Source organism: Salmo trutta, chromosome 26 (assembly GCF_901001165.1).
Source record: "Salmo trutta chromosome 26, fSalTru1.1, whole genome shotgun sequence".
NCBI lineage: Eukaryota > Metazoa > Chordata > Actinopteri > Salmoniformes > Salmonidae > Salmo > Salmo trutta.
Window position 1 is genome coordinate 14,366,316 of NC_042982.1, and position 13,815 is coordinate 14,380,130.

Genomic DNA, 13,815 nt, shown 5'->3' on the forward strand with positions numbered 1-13,815 from the left:
TGAAATTGTTGCATCTATGTTTTTGTTCAGAGTACTAGTGGGAAACTCGTCTATCATCCCTGAGCTTGACACTAGTTAATGTGGGCCAGTGATGCAGTGATAAGTATCTAAGGTGCTAGATTGGCAAGTGAAGGGGATTGTCTATCTTGTTGTGATTTATGGAGATTGTTATGCAGTGACATCACTACATGGTGAAGCGGCTGTCACAGACATTTCTAGACTACCGACCACGGTACCTCTGCATTTCCAAAGAACATTAGAATGTTACTCAATCAAATCGTCTACATCATTAAAAAGAGGAACAATGCATTTACCAAAATGTACATGAACTAAATATATCCTGCACTTCTCTCCATTTTCAAAAAGTCTGTATTCAAAATACATTTATACCCTTTTATTCAAGTCAATCCTACGAAATGTTCATCTTTGGTGTAAGAAAAATAGCTATTAAAATCTACAGGCTATAAACGTTATCGTACAGGAATGGAAACGAGAACGTAAACGAGATCATTTAACTGATCAATGTGGGGGGTATACTGATACCACGTATCTAAAATGATGCCATCTGGAATATTCCAAATATGTAAAGTGCTTGGGCATAATTCCCTAACCCGAGGATGCGAGAGAGACTTTTACACATACATCCATGAAGAAAAATAAGGCAGATCGGTTTCATTCACTTAACTGTACTCTGAAACACCTGCATTTGTTCAAAGCATAAAATATAGGAGGTGGGTAGAGGAGGAGGAAGGAGAGAAAAATTCCCTTTTATAGAAAATTAGATAAACAAAATCAGCTTGCTGTTTAGTCGTAAACGAACGTCAAACAGTGAAGCCCCAAGAGATTGAGAGCTTCATCTTGATGGTTGACGATCGAAAACATTGAGTGTATAAAAGGGATTATTTTAGCAGCCTATTCACACACACACACCAACTAATGATGTTGTCTGGTCTTCACCGAACTGTAGAAAAAGGGGAGGTTTCAATGAAATTATTGAGTTTTGTGCAAATCAAGTAGAAGACGAGAGCAAGCACATACTCCTCTGATTAGGGCAGTGGTGTGTGAGAACGAGAGAGGGATGGAGACAGACGGGGAAAGAGAATTAAAAAAAAACAACTAAGGGTCTCCTCTTCTGAACCAATGAGAGCTTCTGGTCAGGGTCAGGTGACAATTCTAACTTCCTCTATTGGACTGTCCGTCCAGTCACACGGTGGTGGACGGGGAAGGGGGGGCAGAGCACGACCTTGGGGGTAATGCGTTCTTGGTATTCGCGGAGGCAGGCAGCGTTCTCAGTGCCAATCCCGACGGTGCCACCCTGGGGCTCCAGTGTTGAACTCAGGCCAGACAGACCCACCTAGACTGGTTAGGAAGTCTTCCCAACTATCGGATTCTCTCTAGAAAGACACAGAAAAGCAAAGAGGATAAATATTTACGTGGCCGTCTACGCATATGTGTGTATCCATGTGTGTGTGCGCGTGTGTGAGTACATGTGAATAAGTGTCTGTGTATACACATATGTATGTGTGTATTTGAGAGTGCGTGCGTGTACTTACTGGCTGCCGTACTGCGCGGTGCCGCTGCGAGTGTCGTGCTCTCTCTGCAGCTCCTCCAGGATGTGTGTGATCTGCCGCACTGTGTGGAATGTCTCCTTGGGGTCCTGGATGGTGAACAGGGAGTAGTCGTCCTGCTCCCTCGGAGGTCCCTGGTACACAGCGATGCTGGCACACGCATCTGATCACAGGAGACAGATACATGAGGTCATCATCACAGGCTACCACACCAAGCTACTGTTTCCAGATTCCCACTAAAGGGCCAAACTGAGCCAAGCCAATCCGAGCTGTACTAGCCTGGTTAGTCACACACAATAGTTGCAGGAACCGAGCTGGAAAGGACAATGTGAAAATCAAATATCTGAGCCAGCAGGGTACGAACGGTTCAAGAGAAAATGCCTCATGCAATAAGGCACTATAGAAATAATCTATTGTGATAAGAATACTTTTTATATTAATTTTTGGGTGATTGACTGGTAGAATCCCACTTGCCTTCCATCTTCTGCAGCTTGGAGTAGCTGGAGGTGAGGAGGGAGAAGATTCTCTCCGTCTCGCGGTCACAGTCGATGTCCAGCTGCAGGTTAGCCAGCAAGGTACTGGGAGAGAAGAAAGGGTCATGTTCATTAGGCACCAAATGGAAGAAAACAGAAAACCTGGAATTATCCAATAACGTGTGCTGGAATTGTCCAATTTCGCTACGGTGCTCCCTATTGAATAAGACTCAGGTGTCTGATACAAGTAGGCAGTGATTCTGATAAGGTCAATTTCCTTGAGGAAGCAGCCTCTATCTTCTAGGAACTTGTGTTGATCTGAGAGGGAAGGATAGCATCTGTACACAAAATATGGCAAATTCCACCTGGCCGATCAGAGTACAAGATAGAACTATGAACCATATAAAAATGTTCTATGTTCAACTCTTTTTAAGTTCTATAAACGAATATTTGGGTGCTGTAACCCAGGAGTAATCAGACTTACTTTCCGCAGTTACAAGATGTATTTTTAGCCATCACAATGAATTGACTGAAAATAAATCAAAGTGATACTTAATTTGTGAGTGCTGACTATCTTTTCATACTATGAACCATACATCTATACAAATCTCCCCGATCTACACAAGCACCTAGGGCAAAGGTCCCCAATTACATTCATTCCTTGAGCGGACGGTCGGAGACCGGAACATAGTTATAAATCATTTGTACAAGTGTCCCAAGAATAATTTAAAACATTGATTAAATTCAGATACATTCACATACAGTGACCTCCAAAAGTATTTGGACAGTGACAATTTTGTTGTTGTTTTTGCTCTGTTCTCCAGCACTTTGGATTTATTTACAGACTGTCAGCTTTCATTTGAGGGTATTTTCATCCATATTGGGTGAACCGTTTAGAAATTACAACCCTTTCTGTACATAGTCCCCCCCATTTCAGGGGACCAAAAGTACTGGGACAAATTCACTTATACATGTATTAAAGAAGCCAAAAGTTTAGTATTTGGTCCCATATTCCTAGCACACAATGTCCACATCAAGCTTGTGACTCTACAAACTTGTTGGATGCATTTGCTACTTGTTTTGGTTGTGTTTCAGATTATTTTGTGCCCAATAGAAATAAATAATTGCTGTCATTTTAGAGTCACTTTTATTGTAAATAAGAATGTAATATGTTTCTAAACACATCGGCATTAATGTGGATGCTACCATTACTACGGATACCCCTGAATGAATCGTGCATATTGAGTGAGAAAGTTACACAAATATCATACCCCCAAAACATGCTAACCTCTCACCATTACAATAACAGGGGAGGTTAGCATTTTATATCATAGCAAAACATGCTAACCTCTCACCATTACAATAACAGGGGAGGTTACAATAACAGGGGGGTATGATATTTATGCCTCTGTAACTTCCTCACTCATCATGATTCACGATTCATACAGGATTATCCATAATCATGGTAGCATCCACATTAATGTATGATGTTCTTATTTACAATAAAACAAACAGCAAATGCATCCAACAAATGTGTACAGTCACAAGCTTGATGTAGTCATTGTGTGCTATGACTATGGGACCAAAGACTTAACTTTTACTACTTTAATACACATAAGTGAATTTGGCCCAATACTTTTTGGTTCCCTAAAAATGGGGAGACTATGTACACAAAGTGCTGTAATTTCTAAACTGTTCACCCACTATGGATGAAAATACCCTCAAATTAAAGCCGACAGTCTAACCTCGTATAGCCATTGTATCATTTCAAATCCAAAGTGCTGGAGTACAGAGACAAAACAACAACATGTGTCACTGTCCCAATACTTTTGGAGCTCACTGTATGTCCCTCTATTTATGTGTGGTGATACTTGGCGAACAGATTTATTAAATGAAAAATCACTGAGGTTATTTCCTGATTTTTATAAAATGTTATTGGGGAACGCTGACCTAGGGACTAGTAGAGGTTGGTTTGAGATTCAGGGGTGAGTACTCACGGTGTGCAGGGCTTGCAGCCCGGCTGGCTGTCGCTCAGGCTCCTGCAGCAGAGCCAGGCCCCCGCCACGTAGGCCGAGGGGTGGAAGGTGCCCAGGCGGTCCGGGTTACAGCGGCTCACTTGGCTCAGTACCTCTACCCACTCACTGGCCTCCACGCAGTTCCCCGCCTGCACGTACAGTGGCTTCTCACTGTGGAGCACCTGGAACATCTAAAAAGGAGAGAGGAGAGAGGGGTTGTCAATAACACACACACACACACACACACACACACACACACACACACACACACACACACACACACACACACACACACACACACTCTCTCTATCTGACAGGCTGTCAATATGGTGCAAATGAATTGCCCTTCGCGGACAATTACGTTTTTATTTTGAGTAGCAAACACTCATAGTCCACATACGTTTCAGTTCAAATTCAATGCGTAAACTCAAAGAACTTCCCTCACAACTTACACAGAACCAAAGGAGTTTTTCCTGATATTTTGACCTGACCAGGAAAACCTCTGGGCCTTTGCATTAGCCTATAGTATAACTGTGCTTGACCCGTTTACTGGTCAGGTAGGTGGCCAGGGTAAACTCCTGGCTCTAAACAGACCACATCAGACAAAGACAGTCCTGCTTACATTTTTGCGGTTAAAGGCACTTTCGTACAGTTTCTCCACAGCCCGGATATCCTTCACTGGGATAATGCAGAGTGCTTCTTTCCCTTGGAAAACAGAAAGAAAAAGAAATGTTAAATATACTCACACACACAAAATGTCTACATTGGACTCTTACCCTTATGTGCACCCCTAGCACTCATGTCTTGGTCAAGCTGCATCACTAGGAGGAACATTGAGGTCTTACACCATCTGACCCTTGACTACTAGAAGACGCGCAGCATAACATTTCACACCAACTCTTCCAACAAAAATAAAAAGAGAACAGTCTTTAAACTCGATAGACAACCATTTCCATCGCTGTGTCTGACAATAGCCGGGCCAAAACACACAAACCATATACAGTTATAAAAGCAGTCTCTGTATCAGCTCCAGCCATTGGTCTCTCTTCAGTCTCCACCTATCAGCTCACACTCCTTCCCTTTATCTAGCTGATAGAGTGAAATGTCTGATCCACTGATGATACTTCATTGCACACACACACACACATTTCCTCCCCCTTCCTTCTCTCTCCCTTGCATACGTGAATCCAGGTGCATTGGGTATGTGATGAATGTTGCCATCTCAATCTCTCATTTAAGCGGGAGCTCCTTTCTCTGCCTGCCACCTTCCTCCTCCGCATTTCCAGGCCGAGGCACCCCCTGGCCCCACCCCTCATACCTCCAGCGCCATCTGATTCTCTGCATATCTTCTGCCTTCCAGTTCAGTCTCTCACACGCACACACACGTAGCTAAGTTAAATAAAAAAATATATGTCTAGCCAACCAGATGCAGATCTTAACATTCTGATCGATGGTTCTTGTCACAATTTTACTGAAACCTCCTGCCAATACTATGAGAAAAACATGGGAGAATAATCAGACCCACTACTAGTCTGAAAGTGAATCCAGACACACTTTAGCCTAGGGGGACACACAGATAGGGTGCACCTCAAATGGCACCCTCATCCCTACATAGTGCACACTACTTTTGACCAGAGTCCTATGGAATTGGTTGCCATTTGAGACGTAGTCCTAGTGGTTAGTTCCATCTGCAGGGATCATAATGATAAATGTGCACACCAAACCATCATAATTCCTTGACACCGACCCCCGTCCTTCTCCATTCCATTAGAAATTGAAACCCATACTCAAGTTATGAGTCACATTAAACACTTACAGCAACAGGAGACTTAGTTCACAACATCCAAAAAGCCTTTCAAACCTTTTTGGCACCGACTATTACCAAGCCCTGAAAACAGCACCACCAAAGCCCAAGTGATTCCTGCTGTCATGGTGGTTCAGCTGCACCTCCTAAACCCTGTTTTTGTCACTGTCTAACGCTCTTGGTAGCCGACGTGAGCAAGACCTTTAAACAGGTCAACATTCACAAAGCCGCGGGGCCAGCTGGATTACCAGGACGTGTACTCAAAACATGCGCGGACCAACTGGCAAGTGCCTTCACTGACATTTTCAACCTCTCCCTGAGAGTCTGTAATATCCACATGTTTCAAGCAGACCACCATAGTCCCTGTGCCCAAGGAATCAAAGGTAACCTGCCTAAATGATTACCGCCCCGTAGCACTCACGTTGGTAGCCATGAAGTGCTTTGAAAAGCTGGTCATGTCTCACATCAACAGCATCCTCCTGGATACCCTAGACCCACTCCAATTCGCATACCGCCCCAACAGATCCACAAAACGTCTGCCATGCTGATCCTCAACAATGAGGCCCCTCAGGGGTGTGTACTTAGTCCCCTCCCTGTTCACTCACGACTGGGTGGCCAAACACGACTCCAACGTCATCATTAAGTATGCTGACGACACAACAGTGGTAGGCCTGATTACCGACAACGATGAGACAGCCTATAGGGAGGAGGACAGAGAACTGGCAGTGTGGTGCCAGGACAACAACCTCTCCCTTAATGTGAGCAAGACAAAGGAGTTGATCGTGGACTACAGGAAAAGGCGGGCAGAACAGGCCCCCATTAACAGCTTCAAGGTCCTTGGCGTCCACATCACCAACAAACTAACATGGTCCAAGCACACCAAGATAGTTGTGAAGAGGGCACGACAAAACCTATTACCCTTCAGGAGATTGAAAAGATTTGGCATGGGTCCCAAGATCCTCAAAAATGTCTACAGCTGCACCATCGAGAGCATCCTGACCAGTTGCATCACCGCCAGGTATGGCAACTGCTGGGCATCTGACCGTAAGGCGCTAGAGAGGGTAGTGCGTACAGCCCAGTACATTACTGGGGCCAAGCTTCCTGCAATCCAGGACCTATATAATAGGTGGTGTCAGAGGAAAGCCCATAAAATTGTCAGAGACTACAGTCACCCAAGTCACAGACTGCTCTCTCTGCCTCCGCACGGCAAGCGGTACCGGAGCGCAAAGTCTAGGACCAAAAGGCTCCTCAACAGCTTCTACCCCCAAGCCATAAGACTGCTGAACAATTAATCAAATGGCCACTGGAATATTTCCATTGACACCCACCCCTCCCCCTCCATTTGTTCTGTACACTGCTGCTACTCGATTGTTTATGATCTATGCATAGTCACTTCACCCCTACCTACATGAACAAATGACCTCTAACCTGTACCCTTGTATATAGCCCCGTTATTGTTATTTTCTACTTTAGTTTATTTTGTAAACCCTTAACTCTTCTTGAACTGCACTGTTGTATTTGCTGTATTCGGCGCATGTGACAAATAAAGTTTGATTCAATTTAGAGTGAACAACAGATTTTTTAACAGTGGCAGTTAACCCACTGTTCCCCAGTAGGCCGTCATTGTAAATAAGAATTTGTTCTTAACTGACTTGCCTAGTTAAATAAAAGGTTAAAAAAAGTGTGACACCAACCAAGAGGCGCCATCTGTCTGCCTACACTGCTGTAGGAGCGCCAGCACCGTAGCGGCAGAGCACAGCTTCAGAGACCACTCAAAACACAAAACACACAAAAAAAACACAGATACCCAATGTAATGTGCATGCATGTTCATGTTTAACATCTAAGTCATGTGATTGTGGAGGAATGAGTGAGAAGTGAAGTGAGAGTATGTTGTGGGAGTATAGAATACAAATCTTCAATCTCCCAATCCAACACACCCAATGCTAAATATGATAAATTAATATCAGGAAGTTGGCTCCTTCACCAAATATGTACTTTGATATGATTAAATACACATTTAAAATTGCAGTTGTTCGCATGCCCCATGTTTCTTATCAAACCATGGGTTTCAAGTGCATCCTGGTTCAATGAAAATATGGAACAGCTACCTCCCTATGGAATTCAAGATGGATGCACACGCTGACAGCGGGTTTTCCCACTTTCCAATAAAAACAAAATAAATTGATAATTAAATGTGTCCAGACTGACTGTTGACATGGTGGTGAAGGAGTTGTTAGCTTGTAAGCAGTTGGGAGCACACTCAGGAGACCAGGACCCGACTAAAAAGATGGGATCTAGAGCGGTTTCTTTCTTCAAAGAACTCATGTGAATTTACATAGCTACAATACTTGACAAAGAGTGAGACAAGGAGTGTCTGGAGCTTTAGGGCCCATTGCCCTGAGTCGAGGCCGGGATTTACATGAACAAAGTTTCAAAGAAAACCAACAGACACAAACAAGCAAGCAAACAGTACCGTTCACAAACATACAGTTGCAAGCACAGATACACACGTGTAGGCCCAATCCCCAATCTCACTTTTATGCAGTAGCGGTCGATAAAACCACTGGGAACGATTGATTTAGAACCACAGAGAGTTACCGCAAGTCACAAAGTAAACAGGCGCTGACTCTATTCCAGCACCATTTCAACATCATCAAACCATCTCTGCTTAGTCTAATACAGTGACAACTAAAAGACACCAAAAACTATTTAGCTGTCAATAGTTTTGATTTCTGTGTGCGCGTTCGTGCAAGTAGAAAAACATGAAACGGTCTATCACTCTGTGATACAGTACACGCTTTATTTTTTGTTGCCCTAGGTTACCTGGCTAAAATGCTTGCTCGCTAGCCTAAATTCCATTCATGGCCAACGTTAGTTAGTGAACATTAGCTAGGATCTAGCTACATATTGAACTTCCATCCTCTTAGGCCAGGGGCACAACAATGTATGAATTAATGGTTGGATCAGAATTATACGGAGAATTAAGTAAAACCACAAGTCCAAATCTCCATCTCCATCCAAGGCTAATTTAGGAAAGGGTACAATTTTAGCTAGCTAGCCACTTCTTTTTTTTTTAAATCAAGGGAGGCCAAATGCTTGCTGGCTCCCCTTGGATTCAATGATACGGATAGCAACAATGCCATACTCGTTTGGACCAGACAGCATCAGATAGATGGCCTACACGTAGAGAGGGGCATGGTTTCGCTCGCTCGGATGTGTTCTCTTGTGAGATACATTCAGCCTCTCGCGAATTGAAGGAAAATTATGAAACCGAGACCAAAGGTACATTATTACTATTTTATTTTTTCTTGGTGCATTTTTCTTGATCAAAAGCCTGGCTTTCCTTGGCAACCATTAATACATGCCACTGCTTTTAACAACATGAGACATGACATTTCACATTCTTAAAATAAAGTGGTGATCATAACTGACCTAAGACAGGGAATTTGTATTAGGATTAAATGTCAGGAATTGTGAAAAACTGAGTTTAAATGTATTTGGCTAAGGTGTATGTAAACTTCAGACTTCTACTGTAGTTGTTTATGGTGAAGTGAGGTAGAAGGGGCGTTGTACAAAACAAAGTAATCAGGGATTGGATCGTATCTAACCAATTTGAGTATCAAAGCCAATGACGAATTTTGAAACTGTCGCTTTACCCACGTGTGTTCTGGCTCTGGCCCAACCCATCGGTTTCTGGACCAATCTGACAGCCCAAATGTGTTCGCAGCCGGTGAAGTACTCAGATCCAGACTCATTGCGGAGACGAAACTAACATCTGTGTGCGTGGTGTAGCGTTTGGCCGGAGCAAGGAGTCTGGGTAGCCAGGCAACCATTCTGTTACACTCCTGTGACGCAGTAGGTGCTGTTGTGGTGACGTCATGTAGTACGATGATGTGATTGGAAGTTAATGCATTAGTCATATATGGGAGTTTATAAAATGGTGGGTTTGAGAGCCAGGTATGCCCTTGGTGGACTCTCAATAGCAAGGCTATGCTCACTGAGTCTATACATAGTCAAGCTTTCCTTAATTTTGGGTTTGTCACAGTGGTCAGGTAAGGCCAAATAGCATTCTAGTTCCTAGCATTCTAGTTAATTACTTGACACGTTGGAAATAATTATCTTTTTATTTTCTCATGATTTGGTTGGGTCTAATTGTGTTGCTGCCCTGAGGCTCTGTGGGGTCTGTTTGTGTTTGTGAAAAGAGCACCAGGACCATCTTGCTTAGGGGACTCTTCTCCAGGTTCATCTCTCTGTAGGTGATGGCTTTGTTAATACCGGTGATAACTTGTAACCTAAGCTTTAGCCTTGTATCTGAATCAATAATTTTCCAATATCATTAAAACTTGCATTTAGTACTCAACTTTTTTATTGAATCATTTCAACCACACCACTCGCGCGTGTAAACAATTGTCTGAGTAGCCTAGCACTAAGTCCCTTCCTTATGGGACATCAGGAAGATAAACCCACAATGGTGCTTGAAAGACAAACAGGGAGAGATTAAATATAACTTACTGAAAAACTAACTAGATTTCCCTTTTAAATCTGTGGATTAATCGGAGTAACGAAACATACAATTTTGTATGACTCCGGGTCAGAAATTCTACAAAGAACCAGGTAAAAAGAGGACCATATGCATGTCAGGTAAAATAACAACCCAATGTTAATTTGCCAAGACAAACTATCTAGATGTTGCTAAATGTCCATTAGTGTTGTCACCTCTTCACTGTTGACGTTGAGATTGGTGTTTTGCTGGTACTATTTAATGAAGCTGCCAGTTGAGGATTTGTGAGGCGTTTGTTTCTCAAACTAGACACTAATGTAATTGTCCTCTTGCTCAGTTGTGCACTGGGGCCTCCCACTCCTCTTTCTATTCTGGCTAGAGCCAGTTTGCACTGTTCTGTGAAGGGAGTAGTACACAGCGTTATATGAGATCTTCAGTTTCTTGGCAATTTCTCGCATGGAATAGCCTTCATTTCTCAGAACAAGAATAGACTAACAAGTTTCAGAAGAGTGCTTTGTTTCTGGCCATTTTGAGCCTTTAATCGAACCCACAAATGCTGATGCTCCAGATACTCAACTAGTCCAAAGAAGGCCAGTTTTATTGCTTCTTTAAATCAGCACAATAGTTTTTAGCTGTGCTAACATAAGTGCAAAAGGGTTTTCCAATGATCAATTAGCCTTTTAAAATGATAAACTTGGATTAGCTAACAACGTGCCATTGGAACACAGGAGTGATGGTTGCTGATAATGGGCCTCTGTACACCTACGTAGATATTCGATTTTTAAAAAAATCAGCCGTTTCCAGCTACAGTAGTGATTTACAACATTAACAACGTCTACACTGTATTTCTGATCAATTTTATGTTATTTTAAATGGATAAAAAAAAAAGATCTTTCAAAAACAAGGACATTTCTAAGTGACCCCAAAATATATATGTATGTATGTATGTATGTATGTATGTATGTATGTATGTATGTATGTATGTATGTATGTATACACACGTAAAAATGTCTAAACCTGTTTTCGCTTTGTCGTTATGGGGTATGGTGTGTAGATTGATGAGGATAAAAAAATAAAAAAAAACATTTTAGAATAAGGCTGTAACGTAACAAAATGTGGAAAAAGTTAAGGGGTCTGAATACTTCCCGAATGCACTGTATATAAAATCCATTATGAATATTACCTCACCACACACACACACACACACACACACACACCTCCTCAGCCCCCTGACACACACGCCCAAATCGACACAGCAGAGTGGATGAGGGAACAGTTTTGGTAGAGTGTGCCAGGGAACTGGGAGCAGCAGTAACTGAACGAAAAGGTTGGATTTGGCTGGGTCCCGTTCCAAGCAATTTACGTAACAGATTGAAAAATAATTTGACATTTACACAATAATTAGGGGGGGGGGGGGGGGGGAAACAGTGTTACACAAGACCTTCGGCTCATTGCTTTATGCAACGTCCAGGCTATCATACCATGTACAGTATTGCCTGAACCATTTGGCTTCTATTCGCTTTCATTGGACCAAGAGATCAGAAAGGTATGACAAAGTCCAAGCAGATCACAAGACTCGACTTGAACATGGTTTGGCTTTGCGGTCCCAACTTGACAGACCCAAAGGAGGCAAGCTGTACTTGAAATCATAGGCAAATGCTAATTATTTTGCCTAATAATGATATTAGCAGAAGACTCTCTCAGAAGGAATTGTAGACAATTGTTTTGAAAAACCTGTAACTGCCATTTCTTTAAATCTAGAGTCTTAAATTAGAACAAAAAATGCAGCCAACACAGAAGTCTTGTGTATGATCCTCAATTAAATTGAGGTGGTCATACTCAGTATACAAATCCCAAAAGAAAGAAATGATCTCACTCCAATACATTTTTATAGAAAGTTAGCAAAAATAGATAGGTATTTTCCTTTCCATGGTAGCAAGATCTTATCTATTTGTGGAAAAATCACCCTGATTAACTCTTCAGTCATATCACAGTTCACCTATTTTCTTATGGGTTTGCCTACACCTAGTGACCTGCTTTATAAGTTATATAAACAAAAAAATATTCAATTTTATTTGGAATGGCAAGCCAGACAAAATTAAAAGGGCCTATTTATATAACGAATATGAATTCGGAGGGCAGAAATTATTAAATATTAAAGCATTAGACCTCTCACTAAAGGCATTAGTCATACAAAAGTTATACTTAAATCCAAACTGGTTCTCTAGTAAATTGGTAGGAATGTCTCATCCTATGTTCAAGAATGGCCTTTTCCCCTTTATTCAGATTACACCTGCTCACTTTCGGTTGTTTGAAAAGGAAATTATCTCCAAAATATCGTTATTTTTTAAACAAGCCTTAGAAAGTTGGTTGCAATTTAAGTTTAATTCACCTGAAAAGACAGAACAAATAATACAACAAATATTGTGATTAAACTCAAATATACTAATTGATTAAAAAAAACGTATTTTTCGAAGAATTAAAAAAATATATATATAATTTCAGTGAACGATATCATAAATAGGACTGGTGGAGTTATGTCACACATGCAGCTAACACAGACATATGGAAATGTCTGCTCTACCCAAAATTACAACCAATTAATTGCAGCATTGCCACAAATGGAAGAGGCAAGTAGAAGGGTAAAAAAGTAAGGAACTTGTATGTCGGCCCTGCATTAAAGAATATAAATGGTTAAAGAAAAGTGTGATAAATATAAACATATACAAATTTAATTTAAGGACCAAAAAACTGACAGCAGGGCCATATAAATTGCAAAATAGTTGGGAAGAGATTTGCGATCTACCCATTCCATGGCACATGGTTTATGAATTGATACGCAAAACAACTCCGAATTCAAAACTTCAAATTTTTCAATTTAAATTACTATACAAAATTCTTGCAACCAATAGAATGTCATAGCTTGTTTTTGGTCACAGGTCCAGGAGTGGCTGAAGAATTGCAACATTTGCCTAGAACTAACGCTGCAGATAGCAATACAGGGTGATTTGAAAAGTCAATCAATCAATAATATAATAATTATTTTTGCAAAAATGTATATTTTTAATTTACAATCTGTAAAAGCTATGAGAATAGAAAGGTTCAATACTTTTGTGAAGCATCACAGCACAGTTGAAAAATATATGGCAAATAGAAATCCAAAATGGATGATGTTGAGAGATGGATGGGAGTGGTTGAATGGAGCTTAAGGTTGGGACTAATAACAAGATAACCAATGTAAAACATACGGGGTCTGTAAAATGTATATAGGTTCAGAAATGTTGTGAAATAGCACAGTTACAAATCAAACTGGATGGACATCAGAAATAGAGGACTAAAAACAAACAAAATGTAACTATTGTAAAATAGATTGTGTCTGTAAAATGTGTATAAGATGTATAAACTGAAGGTAGAAGCCTAAGTGTTTATTAGTTTACTCCAATTGGGGCAAG

At 41.3% G+C, this 13,815-nt stretch overlaps 1 protein-coding gene across 1 annotated transcript in view; it reads right to left on the reverse strand.

The window, feature by feature from the left end:
- Positions 1–19: 19 nt before the first annotated feature.
- LOC115163204 (ras GTPase-activating protein 2) overlaps positions 20–13,815 on the reverse strand; it is a 48,739-nt gene continuing 34,943 nt past the window's right edge. The window contains exons 20-24 of the mRNA XM_029714902.1: positions 4,679–4,761; positions 4,039–4,247; positions 2,043–2,146; positions 1,554–1,731; positions 20–1,394 (exon numbers count right to left, since the gene is read on the reverse strand). Of these exons, the coding sequence (XP_029570762.1) occupies positions 1,364–1,394; positions 1,554–1,731; positions 2,043–2,146; positions 4,039–4,247; positions 4,679–4,761 (605 nt within the window). The 3' untranslated portion in view covers positions 20–1,363. The remainder of the gene's footprint in view (positions 1,395–1,553; positions 1,732–2,042; positions 2,147–4,038; positions 4,248–4,678; positions 4,762–13,815) is intronic.